General features: G+C 32.5%; 3 protein-coding genes across 4 annotated transcripts; 1 reads left to right on the forward strand and 2 right to left on the reverse strand.

Moving 5' to 3' along the window:
• Positions 1-4,981: 4,981 nt before the first annotated feature.
• BPC4 (basic pentacysteine 4) lies at positions 4,982-7,645 on the reverse strand. Of its 2 annotated transcripts, XM_089723045.1 has the most exons (4): positions 7,304-7,645; positions 6,134-6,305; positions 5,748-6,003; positions 4,982-5,603 (listed from the first exon to the last, which is right to left on the reverse strand). In XM_089723045.1, exons 2-4 carry the CDS (start codon positions 6,200-6,202, stop codon positions 5,116-5,118), a joined length of 813 nt encoding a protein of 270 aa, XP_089579171.1. In that variant the 5' UTR covers positions 6,203-6,305; positions 7,304-7,645; the 3' UTR covers positions 4,982-5,115. The 2 variants fall into 2 exon arrangements, with proteins under 2 accessions (XP_089579171.1, XP_089579168.1); XM_089723042.1 differs by having other exon boundaries at positions 4,982-6,003; positions 7,304-7,633.
• A 626-nt stretch (positions 7,646-8,271) lies between these two features.
• On the reverse strand, positions 8,272-11,626 carry LOC149499275 (NAD(P)-linked oxidoreductase superfamily protein). The gene is made up of 6 exons (XM_089723047.1): positions 11,318-11,626; positions 10,399-10,493; positions 10,192-10,309; positions 9,587-9,719; positions 8,750-8,969; positions 8,272-8,662 (listed from the first exon to the last, which is right to left on the reverse strand). Exons 1-6 carry the CDS (start codon positions 11,448-11,450, stop codon positions 8,432-8,434), a joined length of 930 nt encoding a protein of 309 aa, XP_089579173.1. The 5' UTR covers positions 11,451-11,626; the 3' UTR covers positions 8,272-8,431.
• A 1,664-nt stretch (positions 11,627-13,290) lies between these two features.
• Positions 13,291-16,136, forward strand: LOC149499276 (V-type proton ATPase 16 kDa proteolipid subunit). The gene is made up of 3 exons (XM_089725837.1): positions 13,291-13,509; positions 14,067-14,352; positions 15,693-16,136. Exons 1-3 carry the CDS (start codon positions 13,431-13,433, stop codon positions 15,823-15,825), a joined length of 498 nt encoding a protein of 165 aa, XP_089581963.1. The 5' UTR covers positions 13,291-13,430; the 3' UTR covers positions 15,826-16,136.
• The last annotated feature ends 1,030 nt before the right edge of the window (positions 16,137-17,166 follow it).

Below are 17,166 nucleotides of genomic sequence, written 5' to 3' on the forward strand. Positions count from 1 at the left end.
TAAAAAAAATTTAAAGTGAATATATTATTTAAAAAAAATAGTTATTATTTTTCTTAAATAAGTACAAATCAGCTCATATATATATATAATCAATTTCAATATTTTCAAATTTAAACCTAATTTGGCAATATAAATTATTTGTCTTTTAAATGAAAAAGAATCTAGCAAAAGGATTCCAACATTCTCAGGCAACACAAGTAAACTAAACACGTCATATAATCATAAACTATTCATTCATCTCACTTTCCACGTTGCATTATTAAAAGGGATAAGCAGTGAAGTTTGAACACTAGGATAAATATGTTTATCTATATAGTTCACAGCAATGAAATATAATATAATTATAATATTTATATTAAAAATATATTTAATTATCTAAAATTATATTTTAGTGCAGTTTACTGAAAAGATCACAGTATTATCTAAGCAATTAAGTCTATATTCAAACAACTTTACCTTTATTAAAAAGAAAAAAAAAAACAACTTTACTTAATTTTTTTATTTTCAACCAAAATACTTTTGAAATTTTCTAAAAAGAAAAGCTTCCATTGAGAGAGAAGTTATATTACATGGAATCTCAAAGAAGTGTTTCCTCTCACTTTCTTCGATCAAATCATTATTGATCTCAAACTCTAACTGTCAAGCAATCTTTGGATTTAGGATTACAACACAGCTTATTATGCTTTTTTGTCATTTTTCATTTTTAATTTAAAGCTTGAAATATGGAATATATTTCTTGACTTATATTTTGTATAAAATAGAAAATTATTTATTTATTTATTTATTATAAATTTATAAGTAGCTTTCAGGAGCGCTCCTCTCGCTTTTTATCTGTGACTTTTTATCCATCACTAACCTAAAAAGTATGCAAATGGACCCATTTTAGGTTTACGTACGTTCTGGATTTCTTGCTTTGTTTAGTGGGGACTAAGAAAATGTCTGTTCTTTTCTTTTTTTCAAAAAACAATTTCGTCTGATTTAAGCAATCAATGTTTTGAAACAATTAAACATCTAATTTGAAAATTTTTTAGCTAAAAAAGTGAGAATAATTATATTAATTGTCATTAAATTTCACCATTGTGATGTATAAATTATAATTCTTTACTGTTTTATGTTTTTTAATGTAAAAATTCATTTTCTAACAATTAAAACAAAATATAATTGAATTGAAATCATAATTAAAAACTTATCTATCTTAATGAATATAATAATGAATCTTCAAGATAATGGATTAAAGTTAAAAGGAGAAAGTATGAAAATGGTTTATTTATAAATACGCTAAAGTATTTAATATTAAACAATTGGCGAATATAAATATGATATGGAGCATTACATATTCAAAAGATCTTATAACGCTAGGTCAAAATATATATAAAAGCTCGCTCGAGTTATCCGATCGATCATCAAATCTGCTGGGGAGAATAGGTATGTGTCTTTTCTATAACAACTTCACCATTAATCTCTCTATATAAACATTAATCTCTCTATATAAACAACTCAAGCTTTTTATGTGGTGCATTGAAACAAATGGGCAATGGGTCCTAACAGTGTCTGTGTGTCCATCTCGCAATTCACATAAGGATGGACATATTTTGAAGGGTGTTCAATAAATCCCAAAATTGGGTAGGCTTGAAATGGTGCCTTGTCCAAAATGTTGATGTACGATGTTACTAAAAGTGAGACCATGGCACTACCGATCAGATGTACATGGACAATTGGAGGAACTATCCAAGTACTTATCCCTAAAATGTTGCTTTATAAACTCATGCAAAGACAAAATTTGGTATCACCCCACTTGGCAAAAAGGCCAAGCCAAAGGGTAATTCACTGATTTACTTTTTTTTTTTTTATTAGCAATATTAATTTTATTTTATGATTAAGTATCGGAAAAAGCTTATTAAATTTAGAACTACCCTTATATCATAGTCCCTTTTATAAATCTAACCCAATTTACCAGATTTTACAATTAAAAAAATGTGACTGAAATACCTCAAATACAAAGCAAAAACTAGTTTACTGCCATGCAATTTGGCCCTATGTTGGAATTCACCAAACCTAGCATGAGCAATGTTCAAATTTAGACTTGGCCTTTTATTATTTTCGACAATGTAATTTGGCACGCCTAACAACATATTTCCATTTGAAGGGATTAGGAAAATGGAGGCCTATGCTTGCTTAACCCAACTTCTTTTTTTTTTTTTTTTTAATCCAATCTAGTTGTGTTAGTGATAAAAAAAAGGGAGAAATAATGAATAGATAGGTCTTATGAGAAAATACTATAGATTAATTTTTTTTATAGAATAAATCAAATTAAAAATTTCATTAAAAGGAAACTATATTAATATATGAGATACAGATTAATAAATTTTTATATTTTTATCTAGAAAGTTTAATAATAAACCATTTTATATAAAGAATAAAAGCATACAAGCATTCGCATATCGATGTTCAACTATAATTTTACATAAAATAAGAAGACAATACATATATATTAGCAATAAATAAAACTATTACATGTCTACATTACGTGCTAAATTCCAATTCATCCACGTTTTCAAAAGTCTATGTAATAAATTAAACCATGCATGTTTTCAAACCATGATTTTGTTCTAATTTCAAGAAAAGCAAACCAAAAGAGAAAAGGCCCATTGAATCAAATTAAAGAATTTCAAAAAATTCATGAAATTAATAAAAAATATATATATATATGTTGAGCTCTATTCAAAAACACCGGCCATTTTAATAACAGTTAGATATTAGTTACTAAAGACTACAGTTTATACAATGAGTGAGTGGTTTAAAATATTTGATAAAAATAATTATTTAATTAGCTCGTTACTATAAAATAATTTTAAAAAATTCAATTATATCATTGTGGATGCTAATTATTAAGGGTAATATTTGGCAAAGTATTTCCTCAATCTCTAACCTTGACAAACAAGGTCAGGAATAATTCATTACGATTTGCCAACTAAGCTAATATTTAAAATTATTATATAAATTTAATCTTTTTTTTATTAAAACTGGATGATTCATCTAATAAAGTATGATCATAGTTTTCAAAAATTTTAATTTTTAAATTGTTCAGATTCCCGTTCTTAAAAAAATGAAAGTAAAACCGAAATCGAATTATGATTACACAGTTTTAAATCGAAATTAAATATTTGTCAAATTTTTATTTAATTTTAATAAAATATAATTGAGACTTAAAAATTATATCTGCAATTTCTATCTTCATTCTTTTCTTAAAATTAATATAATATTTTTAACTTTTACTTGAATTTACTATCGAATCCTCTAGTCCAAAAATCGACATTTAAACTTTGCCAAAAGAAATAACTCCAAATTTTTAAAATTTATCTTTAATTAAATAAATGAAAATAAATCGAAAGGAGGAGAGGCCATTCATGACGTGGTCACGTTGACATGAAAAACAGGCCCTCAACTGAATTGATACTACCATCCTCTCCAGATAACACGCGGCACCTTTTCAGCGCCTCGAACAAAAAAACAAAACACCAAAACTTATCCACCCTTATCGCAAAATTTATTGACTACGAAAATATATAAAAAAATATATATTGTGGGACCCACTAAAAGTGCGACGTGGCCCCACCCAATATTTTAAAATGAGCAACAAAGTACTGGTTGGGCTATAATTAAATCATACTCTCGCCGGTTAAAAGCTAAATGGTTTCCTGTTGAGTATTTATTTATTTATGAAAATATAATTCTTAATATCTTTTAATAATAAAAAAAAAGAGTGGGAGAGTGTGGAACTATTTATCGACTAATTAAAATCATATACATAATCTAATAATTGGTAAAGTAGATGAGCAAGCTGTGTCCAAGGTGACATTGACCATATAAAATCCACTCAACTATTAGGGCAATTCCTAAGGGGAAGGTGGCAGTGGTGCTGATAACGGGGTGAGTAACAAAAAAAAAAAAATTACTCAAATTGGTAGCCCATAAGAGAGAATTTGGCTTGACTTGGTTCCAAAACAGAAGAAACTATGAGATGGAGAAAATATGACTTGAGGGTAAGTGTTTGAAATTTGAAATTGTCTAGAAGAAAGAATTCCAAAACGGATTTTATTTAATTCAAGAATCAAGATAGAGTAGAGTTGCTGTAAATTAATATCTTCGATGGACAATGATTTCAATTACTGAAGATGTGGATGCATATGTTTTTATTATGAAAATAATCTTATTTCTCTTCTTTCATTCAAAATCCATGCTAGTGCAATTTGAATTAGAATCCTTATTCAGTAATATTGAGGTTTAAAGTTCAATTTGCTCCATGAGCTTGTTACTCAAAAATAAAAAGCTACACTATCCTTTGCCAAAGAAGATGCCGAAGAGGCAGGCCGGTCAATCAGTCATGCAGGAATTCTTCAACCGGGGGAGTCCTTGTGAAGCTATGTCTGCTCCGAACTTGTAGTTCATGCTGAATTTGCCATAGAAAAATCAAAATTCATACTAGAATTTAGATAAATTCCCGAGTTTTTTTTGGTAAATCGCTCGTGAATTATAATTTCATGTAGTAAATTGGATCAAAAAAATTGATCTTGTAGCCTCTTGTTCCTGGCTAAATTTCTAATACTCCGCGACCTGCATAGGACTCGGAGTCGATCTACATTAGACCGAATCTCAAATATGCTCTTTTTCAGACAGCTGAAATTCAGATTCTGTATTAACCAAGGGTGATGAAGATGCCAACCACAATCATTTTCACGGAGAAACCCCAAAAAAAAAAAAAAAAACCAGCTATTAGAGCAGCTTTCTTTCACCTTTCGCAAATAGTATTCTTGTTACGAACAAGAGAATTGGCAAGATGATTATTAGCATTTCCGCAGTGGCATTGGCTGAAGATTGCCGCTGCACGGTAGAGGAAAGTTAATAGATATTGCACGCCACCGTCAGCCTAGAAAATTCCTCTCGATCAAAAAAATCTACTTTGCCAAATAACAGCAGCATATTAAAACCAAGGAGCACGAGAAACAATCTTTCTATCAAGAATCTCCATATTTTGCTACAAATCAGTTTTTAATACTTACTTCATATCACATAAGACAAACATTAAGACCAAAGAGAGGCTCTAGATAAATACATTTACTTTATGGTGATGTAGCGATTTGTCCCATGTCTAGCCCAGTAGTCCTTGAGATCCAGAGGGATGGATAGATCATGCCCCCCTGATGCCAATCGACTAAGCAATTTTGTGAAAACACTGCCGCTCATCTTCCGACCACCAACTCTGGCATGGCGTTTATTCGGCATCTGTGGTAATGGATATGATGACAGGGTGGTGGTGCAGCAGGACGACTGCCACCCGCCATTTCCCCATTTATAGCATTGATGAGGAACTCCTGTGCATGAGCAAACTGGCACTGGCATGGTGGACTCATCAAAATTGACTAGGTTCAAGGCTGCAACATGACTATCCCATTGAGCCTTAAATTTCTTTGCTTCAGGAACGCCTTGTCTATTCAGATCTTCACCTACTTTATTCCCCTTCCTTGATGACTTGGTTGCCTTCATTGAGACTGCTTTGTTCTCCTTTGTGCGTTTTGGTTGGCGTTGTTGCTTAAGAGACTCAGCTGAAATGGTTGTTAAAGGGAAGGCATCAGTGATATGCATTTCTCCAGCATTAAGAGCTTCTACCACCTCATTCGGGTTGTACAACGGGTGCGGAATGCGCTTTGATCCCCGTTGATTCCCGTTGCTCAGAGGAAAATTCATACCATTTTCACGGTATTGAATTGCTGCCAGAGCATTGTCTCGTTCCATCAAAGCCTTGTCCCGCTCAGCAAGGGCTTTTTCTCGCTGCTGGAGTGCCTCGTCCCGTGCAGCCAAGGCTTCCCTTCTTTCTGCTATTGCCATATTCCGTTCTTTAATAGCAGTATCCCTTTCAGCAAGGATGGCCATGATCTTCTTATTCATCACTAAGGCATTAGATTGTTCCTTTATTTGAGCCGGTGGCGGCGGCATCAAACTCCACTATGCACAACATATAGATAATTCTAGTTAGATTGTTCTAAAATCACATGATATAACAATGACAAAATGCACAGCGATTTTTTTTTTTTTTGGGGTTGGGGGGGGGGGGGGGGTTGTGAAGTCTTCTTACTGTAGAATTTGCTGCCTTTAAATATTCCATCTTAAATCTTGCATTATGATGTTGTCCACCATCATCCATCTTATATTCAAATTATTGACAAAGGAAGAATCAGATTCAGGCTGTTCCTTGTCAATGAATGCCAGAGCAGCAGCTAGTTTCGTCTTATGAGAAAACACGTGTTCTGAAAAAGGAAACAATAACAAGCAAAATAAGTTAGGAGCTTCACCAATATCAAGAAATAAGAAAATAATATGAAAGGAGAAAGAAAATAAAAAAAGAAGAATAGCTGATAAAACACTTTCAGAGAACTAAACCTGAACAATCAAACATGATAATCCAAGTTAAAAACTAGAACTTTCAGCCACAAAGGGAATTACACTTCAACAGTAGCTGGTAAACGCACAACACAAACAAAGAAGATACAAGCAAACAAGTCAAAGACCTCCAGTGAATAAAGAAAGTCGAGTGACAGCAAAAGTAGATGAAAACAACCATGACATGAGTAATAATAGGACTCTTCATTTTATGGAGGATATTTAATAAACTGAGTAAAGTAATATATATTACTTATACTCAGGTTATATATAGAAAATGTGATTCTGTTAAGCTTCCTGCATGATTGATGATATATCTTACTTTTTGGCTCCATTTGGGCAAGAATTTTAAAGGGTTGGATATTTCAATTTGACATTACATTGTCGTTTTACAAGCTTTTGCTTGAAAAACAAATTCAAACCCGCCTCTATTTCAAATACACTTATCGGAATGAACACTTTAGACTAATCAAAATAAAGTTTAAAGAGCAGATCGGGCAATGAAAATCAAAGATCCAGATATTATGTGCTAAGCAATAGATCCAGCGCAAAAACTAAAAGCAATCACATAAGCACACATTAAAGCTAAGTTAGGTCTGGAATAGTAAGCTGCTGAAACGACTACTGAATCAAGTAGAAACCGACAGCGAATTATCGCAGACAAAGAGGTGAGATGAATAATTTCAATCTGTTCTACCTCAGCTTCCAAAATACAAAGTGATAAAAATTCAAACTTCTACATGATCACTTTGCAATTTCCAGGTAACCAACAAAAGCCTTAAATGACAGATTTATCAAGTAGTCAAATTTAAGACTACGAAGTTAAAAAAAAAAAATAAATTGAAGTAAAAAATGAGAACCAGACCTTCAGAATCAAAGGTGGTGGCTTTGACCCGAAAAAGCTTCAGATTCAATAAACGGAAATTTCGGTTCTTAGTTTTTTAAGTAGAAGGGAGAGAGAAACATGTCATAGAAGATCTAAGAGGCGAAAAGAGAGAAGGGCGGTGAGACGATGCTGGGGAGTGGCGGAGGCGTATAAAAATGGAGAGAGGAGAGAAGTGAGAGCGAGGCGGCGATCACAAAGAAAAGAAGAGAAGAGAAGAGAAGAAGAAGGAAAGGAGTGATGGTGATTAGGGATTTATTGGCCGACCCGAAACGACGTCATCTTGATAATGAGAAGCTGAAAATAGAAAAAAAGATGATTTTCTTTTGATTGTGAAAACTATTATTTTATTTTGTATGGGAAGTTTTTTGGAAAATAGCTCATTGTGCTTATGCATTCTGAATTTGGTTTTGGTCATTTTGTCCATATTTCAGTTTTATAGCCAACTCACTCCATTAATTTACTTTAAAATATCAAATTGTCCAAAATTTTATAAAGTCTGATTTGAGTACTCCAACACAACAAGTTAGAACAAAGTATACATATATGGAGACGCTTTCAATTTCAATTTAGTCCAAAATAAAAGTCACCAAATGATTTTACCTCCATGAATCTCCAAGACTAGCCAGAATCTTCTACTTGGGTTCTTCTCATTATAAGATACTCAATACGGACCATATTCACAATAGACTGCCTCCTCATACTTATAATCTAGCAGTGAACTTCTATAATTTTGTGAAGTGACTAAAAATGTTGTCAAGAATATGAGCTTATGCTTTCTTACTCCCCAGTTGTATTTTTCTCGATTTGGGATTTGCGATTGACGGTCCTTTTGAAGTCAACGCTCTTCGCCAGCAGCAAAAGATCTCTCTCTACTTTCCACTCTCCATAATCACTTGATTCTTTATTATTAAGTTTTCTATTTGATTAGCTATTAGGATTTTAAAGGATGAGTAAATTATTTAATATTATTGGCATCAAAGCAACCCTCAATCTCTTGCATACTGTACTTCCAGACCAAATCCTTGTTCATTGTCACACACACAGTACGTAGAGTTGCCTAAACCCAGCATCAACGGAAGAATATAAGATAGAAACATCGCAATATGCTTAAGCAAAAAGATTTATTCCCCAAAACTTGGCAGGTTGGTTGGTCCGGTAGCTCCTATCCACGCTTTTGATGAGGTCCATGTCCTCTTTGCTCAGTTCAAAGTCAAAAACTTCAAAATTCTCCTTCAGTCTCTCGATTTTCGATGACTTGGGGATAATGACTGTGTTTCGCTGAATGCCCCACCTGAGAATCAGTTGGGCCACAGTTTTCTTGTATTTCTCGGCCAAACCCTTGCACAAGGAAAATGAGATAAACAAGACCTGTAAGGACACTCTTTGAATCATGTATTTAAGAAAACTTCTTAAGGCTGAACTTACTTTGAGAACAGGATCATCTAAACATGATACGGAGCCGAACCATTCAGTATTAGCTGTAGAACCTCCAAGAGGAGTGTGAGCTGTAACGCAGATGCTGTGCTTCTGACAAAATTTGACAAGAGAATCACGCTGGAAGTATGGGTGCGTTTCTATTTGGTTCACAGCAGGCTTCACTTTTGAATAGGCTAAGCAATCTCTAGTTAGAAAGATGTCATAGTTGCTGCAAATGAACATCTTATCAGAGCACAAATTTAAATCTAAAATCTAAAAGTAGTTTTAGATATGGCAGTACACATAAAAGTCATAATGATAAACAATCTTCATTCTAGTATTTCATGTAAATTCACTAGAAGTATTCATCATGATGTAATTCAATTTTAAGAAAGAATAGGATACTGAAAATGCTTCAGATTTAGACATATCCATCTCAGACACTTTTCCAACACGTGTCATTTGCATAGCCCGTGGTAGCATATCCATGTTATATCAATATCGTGTCCTGCATCTGTAATTCATAGATGCTTTGTAATTTGTCTGCTTCATTCTAGAACAGAAAGTTTAAAAGAAAAAAAATTCTGCTATCATACTATTATAGTTTTCAGTTCACTGTGACAACAAACATCAAATGCTGTTGGACTCTCATTGAACCTGTCATCTTCCTTTGTTAAATTTTCACTCTTCATAAAGGTCATAATTATCGAGGATAAAGTATTTCCCTCATTAGTGCCCATATATAAAAGATAGCATGATTCCAACAGCCTAAACTACAACAAGTGTTATGTAAGTTTCCAGGATATCTGCAAAAGCACGGTAAGAAATGTGAAGCTGTCAGCACACCTGATACCAATACTACGAACTAAACCCAAGGAGACCAGATCTTCCATAGCATGCCAAGTAGTTTCCAAGGATATGGTTGTGTCTATGTCCAACACTCCATCCTCGTCCAAAGCACTGTCAGTTGTACCCACTCCTACATGAGCACACAAATAGATAGAAAAAATTTTCAGAAAAAGAAATCATTCAGGGTCATATATTAATCAATGAAACCAAAGATTTTCAACCCTGTGCCAATTTCACTAGCTGCTGTTCAGATGCACAGGTGGCAGAAGCTAAATGGAAAATGCATGATACACATTTGCAGGATTTGGCAGTGAACTTCCAAATCTCTATTATCTATTATCTACTATCATTGACTAGCATGTCCTGAATGTGCCATTTAGCATCTAGTGTATGTCGACAATAAACCATTCTTGCGATAATTACAACTGTTTATGCTACAAAACCTTCAAAAAAAAAAAAAAAAAAAAATACTTACATTACATTTTCCTTACCATGCCTACCAACTTAAAAGTGAGAAATAGATAACATTCAACAGCTAAACAAGCCATAACTCATAAGACTCGAACAGCAAAAGAGTTCATAATAAAAGAGAGTAGAAGCACCAGTATGCTTAGTGGCTATGGGGAAGTGAACAAGGTAGAGATCTAGATAATCAAGCTGAAGCTTTTTTAAACTATCTTTGCAGGCATCAATAACATGTCCATGGTCCGAATTCCACAGCTGCAAAATTGGGCTGTCATTGTCGGTAAAACATAGAATGACAGTAGTAGTAAACCAAAAAAAGTGAAAGGAAAGGTGAATGAACCAACTTTGGTGGTAACAAAAATATCCTCTCTCTTAACAAGCCCGGTCTGAAAAGCTGCTACAAGTGCTTCCCCTACTTCTGCTTCATTCTGGTAATCGGCTGCAAGAAAGCATCAGTTTGTTCAAAACCATCCACTGTAACCACATAAAGGCATTGCCAAAAGATCAAGAATAAACAGCTAAACTAGTGTGAAAATTTTATATGGAATTATCCATTCCACTTGCCACCTTGTAGTTTTTCAACAAGGTGAAACACACTTCCTTGGAGTAAAATTTCATGGAACAATTAAACAAATTGCCAAAGATTTTATGTTTTTTACTGGTCCTCAACTCTCAAGAATAAGAAACTTAGAACCCATTAGTGTAGCAATATGTTACTATGTGTTGCATATAGAACTGCAGAAGCAACTATTATCAAGACATTTTCCATTTCAAGACCAATTAATCCATTAAAGAAACAAACAAATAACAACAGTAACAGACCTAATGGCCACTACTGGGCTAAAAGAAAGAAAAAAAAAAAAAAAAATCCAAAATCGATATATATAATAATCTTCTGTAGCCCAATATTAATAGGTAAATGGAGCTTCAAAACCATTTCCCTTTCCTCTCCAATCAAAAGGGAATACCATAAATGAGAGATCTATTGACAAGTTACTTCATTTCTGGATTAATGGATCACCAAATACAAATAGATTATTTCACAACAAAAATACAGATGATACTAATATTTTGTTTATATGTCAGGAGATATCTTTATCATAAGCACAAGCAAAGTAAATAGTTCTTAAGCACTAAGCACAAAACACCCATTGCTTGTTATCGAACAGGAACTAAAGATGCTAATTAATAAAGGATTATCACATAAAACCCACAAATAAAATCTAAAAACTAGTTCAAAAAGACGAAGAGAAAGATGCTTGCCAGCGCAGTCAAAATGACGATAACCAATCTTGATAGCGTTAATGATGAGGTCTCTGATATCTTTGCCTTCCATACGCCATACGCCCAGACCAATTATGGGCATTTTGAATCCATTGTTGAGCGTTATTGCCATTTTTTTTTTTTTTGTTGAACCCCTGAATTCTCTCTAGTCTGTAATTTCCTCTTCTTGTTGATACTCAAACAGACACCACTACTTGGTGGTATCTGAGGAAAGGAGAACGGTGCTTGGTTTGTCCTCTTTGCTTGGCTCTTTACTTCTTATCAGAATTGTAACCGTTTGATCTTAGAATTGCTAGATCTCTTTTGCTTTTTTCGTTTTATTTAATTGCGCACAAAAAAATTATTTTTTTATTGAATACAAATAATAACAAAAATCCTAATGAAAATATGAAAATAATTAATTAAATTCAGAAATAAAAAGCTGATATTCATTATTTTTCATAAATTTCGAGTTTCTTTTAATTTTTAATATTTTCGTGATAAATAAACTAGAATTAGTTTAGAAAAAAAAAAAAAAAAAAAAGGAAGACAAATAGCAACAAAATCTCAATGGTAATATTGTAAACCAAAATCAAAAGATTAATAATATGGAAAATCAATGTTCTAAAAACCGAACCGATTATTAAATCGATGAAGATATAAATTTATTAAATTAGAAAGGTTCAATGCAGTTTAACTATAAAAGAGAGAAACATATTTGTGAAACCAACCATGGATATTTTTTGTTATTTTTTTATAAAATACAGCAAAAATTAATTGAAGACGTATAGTAAAGAATGGGAACAGCGGTGGAGCTAAGTGGAGAAAGGTGAAACAATGCCAATGTGGTTTTTTTTCTTTTATTTGACACGCCATCAGCATGTGTTTTCATTTTTTTTTTTCTCCGCAAGGTGCATAATTGATATTAAAAAGTACAATTCCAAGAACATAATAGGTACTTCATAAATTTAAAAGTGTTATAAGATTAAATGTATAAACTTCAAAGATAAATTTATACATTCGACCGTATGAATAATCTTATTTTAATTTTGATATAATCAAAATAAATAAAACATTATTTCAATTAATATATATTATATGTTTGTGTGAAGTGGATAACTCCTACTATAAAAATAAAAAAAAAAAAAACTTCGATTTAAGACTCTATATAAGGAGAAATATGAATAAACATTAAATTGATTCAATTTAAATCAAATTAGATCGAACAAATAAAATTTTTTGAAATAAAATCAGACCGAATAGCATAAATACCAAACCAAATTAATTTGGTTAATTCACTTAATCAATTCAGTTTTTTTTTTAGCTTTTGTTTAATTATTTTTGAGACTTCATGAAATATGAACATAATTGAAAAGATTTAATTTTTTTAATGAAAAGTGAAACTAAATTACATGTATTAAAAATTAAATCAAATCAAATCAATTTGATTAATTCGGTCGAATTAACCAAAACATTACAAACCCTAAAGAGAAAAGCTAATGAGAATTTAATTTTCGTATAAGAGAATATTAGAATTAAATTGAATTTTACATTTTTTTTTTAAAATTAAAGTCATGTGTGCTAAGATTAGGTCTGTTGTGGTTAGTTGAATCAATTGTTCCTAATTTAATGGATAGACTGATATTAGTCTCTAAAAGTTATAGTTTCAATTTTGATTTAGTCTATTTTGGATCGGTTTCAAGCTCGACAAAGAACTTGTCACTTGTGGTTCCTCCCGATTCGATTTGATTTAAAATTTTAAATTGATCTTGATTCCATTTTTCAATGAATCAATCCCAGTCCGGAGTTTTTTCGATATAATTCTGGTCCGAACCAGACCATTTGCCATCCTAGCAAAGAACTGAATTGGGTGACAAAAGTACGGCCCAAGCCCAACCCATTTGCCCGGTAATGAAAATGTCGATCGAGACCCATAAATTCGGATTGGCATTTCATTTATAAAAATTAACAGAGAATCATTACCTTCCACACGTTCTTTCCTTTAACGACAACACAGAATAATACACAGGGAGAAAGGAGAGAGATCGAAACTCCAAAACCTCTCTGCGATCTCAGATCTAAACGGCACCGTAATCAAATCGACTCGTCAAACATGTCTTCTGTATTCAGCGGCGATGAAACTGCTCCTTTCTTTGGCTTTCTCGGCGCCGCTGCTGCCCTCGTCTTCTCCTGTAACTATCAATTCTACAGTTTCTCTTTGCTTGCATTTAATTATACATCTTTTGTTTTAATTATGCATTTTTTGTTTTAGATCTTTCTGTGCAAATTTTTGAATTTTAAGTTTTGATCTGTTTGGTATATGAGAAACTAATGGATGATGAAATTATTGGAGTTGCTGCTTGTTAGATCCATCTGATGCAAATATATGTCTCAATTGTTTCATTTTGTTTTAATTCCAATGAGAAAAAATAGTGAGATATGATGATTCAATATTTCTTGATGTCAATTCCTAGTTCTGTTTTGTCTGTGATTAGTGTAGGTTTACTGGTGTCAGGATCTGTTTTATTGTTGATTAGTGCATATTAGTGTTGTTAAACTTATTTGTTTTAGATCATTGCATTGGCTTACTTAATTTATGATATGCATTGATAGGAACTGATCATTGAGATTGAGATCAGGAACTGATTATTTGCTTAAACTTAGTTCTATTCAATTGGGAGTTAACAATCAAAATCTTGCTTATGAATCGTGTCCTTGGAATAAATATTAAATTTGATTGGTTGTTTAGGTATGGGAGCTGCATATGGAACAGCCAAGAGTGGCGTTGGTGTGGCATCAATGGGAGTTATGAGGCCTGAGCTTGTGATGAAGTCTATTGTACCAGTTGTTATGGCTGGTGTGTTGGGTATATATGGCTTGATTATTGCTGTTATTATCAGTACTGGAATTAACCCCAAGGCTAAGTCATATTACCTTTTTGATGGGTATGCACATCTCTCATCTGGTCTTGCCTGTGGCCTTGCTGGGCTTTCTGCTGGAATGGCCATTGGAATTGTTGGTGATGCAGGTGTTAGGTATGTGCATCTACTGTCCTTTTTATTTAGAAAATAACTTAGATCTTGATACGCTGCCATTTAGGGATCTATTTCTGTTATGGATTTGTATTGATAGCATGCCTCAACCAACATTCATTTTCAGTTTCTTGATTTCAAAAGTGAATCTGGTACCTGGCTCCAATTTTCACATTTGTTATTCTGGACTTACTATATTGGATAAGTGAAAACTCTTAACTGTAGCTGGTGGTTCCAACATATGGTGGAAATTAGTAAACTATATTATGATGTCATTAACACTAATAGTAAACTGAGTTGGGTCTCTGGTGTATCATCTGAATATGCTTCTCAACTATGATTGAATGGTAGGATAGTAGTAGGTACTAGGTAGTAGTGTGCACTACTCTTGAATGTTGACGTACGTTAAAATGGTAACCATTCACATCAGCCCTTTGACACGTAATTCTTCAGTTATGTAGAATGCTTTTTTGTGGGATATAAGTTCTTGATGTCCGTAATGAAAATAAGGCCAGAAAAGTGAAACTTTTATGTAGTGAAATGGTTTTGACTTTGAATTTTATTATAGTGAAATAAAAATGATTCCGAAGTAGGGCTTGCCTTTTAGCCACAAAAGCATGCTTGAAATCAGCCTACCGAATATGAAATAAGAGAGTTATGTGATAGATAATTGCAAGCAATAATTACTTTGCCTTACTGAAGTTTGTAAGAGGATTATGAAATAGATACTTGGAACAATATTATGTTAGTCCAACTTAATCATAAATGAATTTGTCATTTTGTTTGATCACATGAACTTCTGCTTGTGATTCCCTTTCACTTGTTGTTTTGCTTACTTAAGAAGTTAATTAGGGTTTTAAAGAAAAAGCTTTTGATAGAGAGAAATTATCTTTTCTTATTCATAGAAAATATGGTCTCATTCTCTGCATTGTTATTGCATTCTCTATTCTTTTTACTCTTGCAAGTATTTTAGCTTATGTAGATCCTCTGAGATTTGAGTCACTCTGCATGTGTGGATAAACCAATAAGTTCTCTTGTTTATATTAACTATAAAATTAATAATCGTTCATTACTGATAAATATTCAGAGTGTGAAAGTGACTCTGTGGTTGTGCTGAGCACATGTTGCCATTCAGTTTGTATGTGTCTTTAGACCTGTGGTTTATGGTTTTTTATATTTGGTATGTTGTTTTGTAGCATAAACATTTTGTCCAATGTATTAGCATAAATTTGAAGAGTGCGAGAATGCCTTTGGGAGGACATTTTACCATATTCTACGCTCTACCTGATCAAATCTCTAGTATATTGTGCTTCACATTCATATGCTGATCTATCTTTTTGCAGAGCTAATGCACAACAGCCCAAACTTTTTGTTGGAATGATCCTCATCCTCATCTTTGCTGAAGCATTGGCATTGTATGGGCTTATTGTTGGGATTATCTTGTCTTCGCGAGCTGGCCAGTCTAGGGCAGAATGAGCCAGGAGATTAGTACCAATTGTTATTCTTTAATGACTTAGCGGTTTGACTGCAGAGAAAATTTTAATGATTGTCCACAGATTATTGATGGTTGAAGCTCTTGCAAGATTTTGAAAAATTCTTGTTATGAAAAGTCTGTTCTGCCAGGCATTTAGTGGTTTATTTGTGCTGTAGTAGAGTTTTATCTACAGAATAAAAATGCTTGTGAATGAAGCTGTTATATATGTTTGGTTTCATTTCATGTATCAATGTATTTTGTTAAACTTAAAACTGCGATAGAAACTTCAATTTCATGGCTAATTTTTTATTCATTGATCCTATCTTTCATAGTCAAAATGTTGTCCTTTGGATATGAAGGATTATGGTAATTTAGAGCTACATTCGTCTCAGTGATTGCAAGATTTTCTTATCTTTAATTTTTGGCTACATGGAAGCCGTTGGGTTTGGTCGAGTTGTCTCCTTGGTTTTGCCAGTGTTGCTGCTTGTGAGCTTAGGAACATAAATTTGCACAAGTGTGGCCTTTTGGCTATTAATGTTCTTTTTGCTCTTTGCTTTTCATTTAAAATAAAGTTATATTATTCAATTATACTCTCTCTACCATAAAATTAAAGATTTGAGTTTTCTTTTTAGGTGTTTCAAAATAATAATGCCATTTGCATTTTTAGAAATTTCTTTTTCCATTTTTCTATGGTACCTTTATACAATAATCTGTGTGAATAATTAATATTAGTTGGATTTGCTAGATAGTGAAGAAAAGAAACTATGAAAATTTTGATATATTAATGATGTATTTTATTTTGACAATCTTAAGATATCATTGATTTATAATTTTTGAAATCTTTAACCGAGTACATAAAATAAAAAATATATATAAAAACTAATTTAATGAACTAATTAAATTATGTGAAACCAATCAGATGGTGATTTGGTTGGTCTTGTCACTTATGTGAGGAATGAGAGGCCTCGAATTCGAATCCTTTACATGTATTTTCACAAATTTGATGAGTTAAGGAGAGGGCTACCCACTGTTATATAGCCTGAAAGCTTATTTTGACCCATAAAAGCCTACAATGAATTTTTTTAAAAAAAATCAAGATATTTATTTTCATTATTTGTTATCTAAAAAAAAAAATTATTACGAGAAGTGAAAACCAGAAAGCGATTGTCGTTCTTTTCCTTATTACTTGCATTTTAGAATAAATGACTGCTCAACATAATTCTAAACAATACGTTATTCCTTCCATTGCCACACCAACTAAATTGAAAATTATGCTTCCGTGGAAAAGTAATTATAGTTTTATTAATTAATTAATTTATCTTAGCAACAAAGTAGCTCAACAA

The sequence above is a fragment of the Jatropha curcas genome, chromosome 1 (genome assembly GCF_041381405.1).
Source record: "Jatropha curcas cultivar XTBG-Jc1 chromosome 1, XTBG_Jcur_1.0, whole genome shotgun sequence".
Classification (NCBI taxonomy): Eukaryota; Viridiplantae; Streptophyta; class Magnoliopsida; order Malpighiales; family Euphorbiaceae; genus Jatropha; species Jatropha curcas.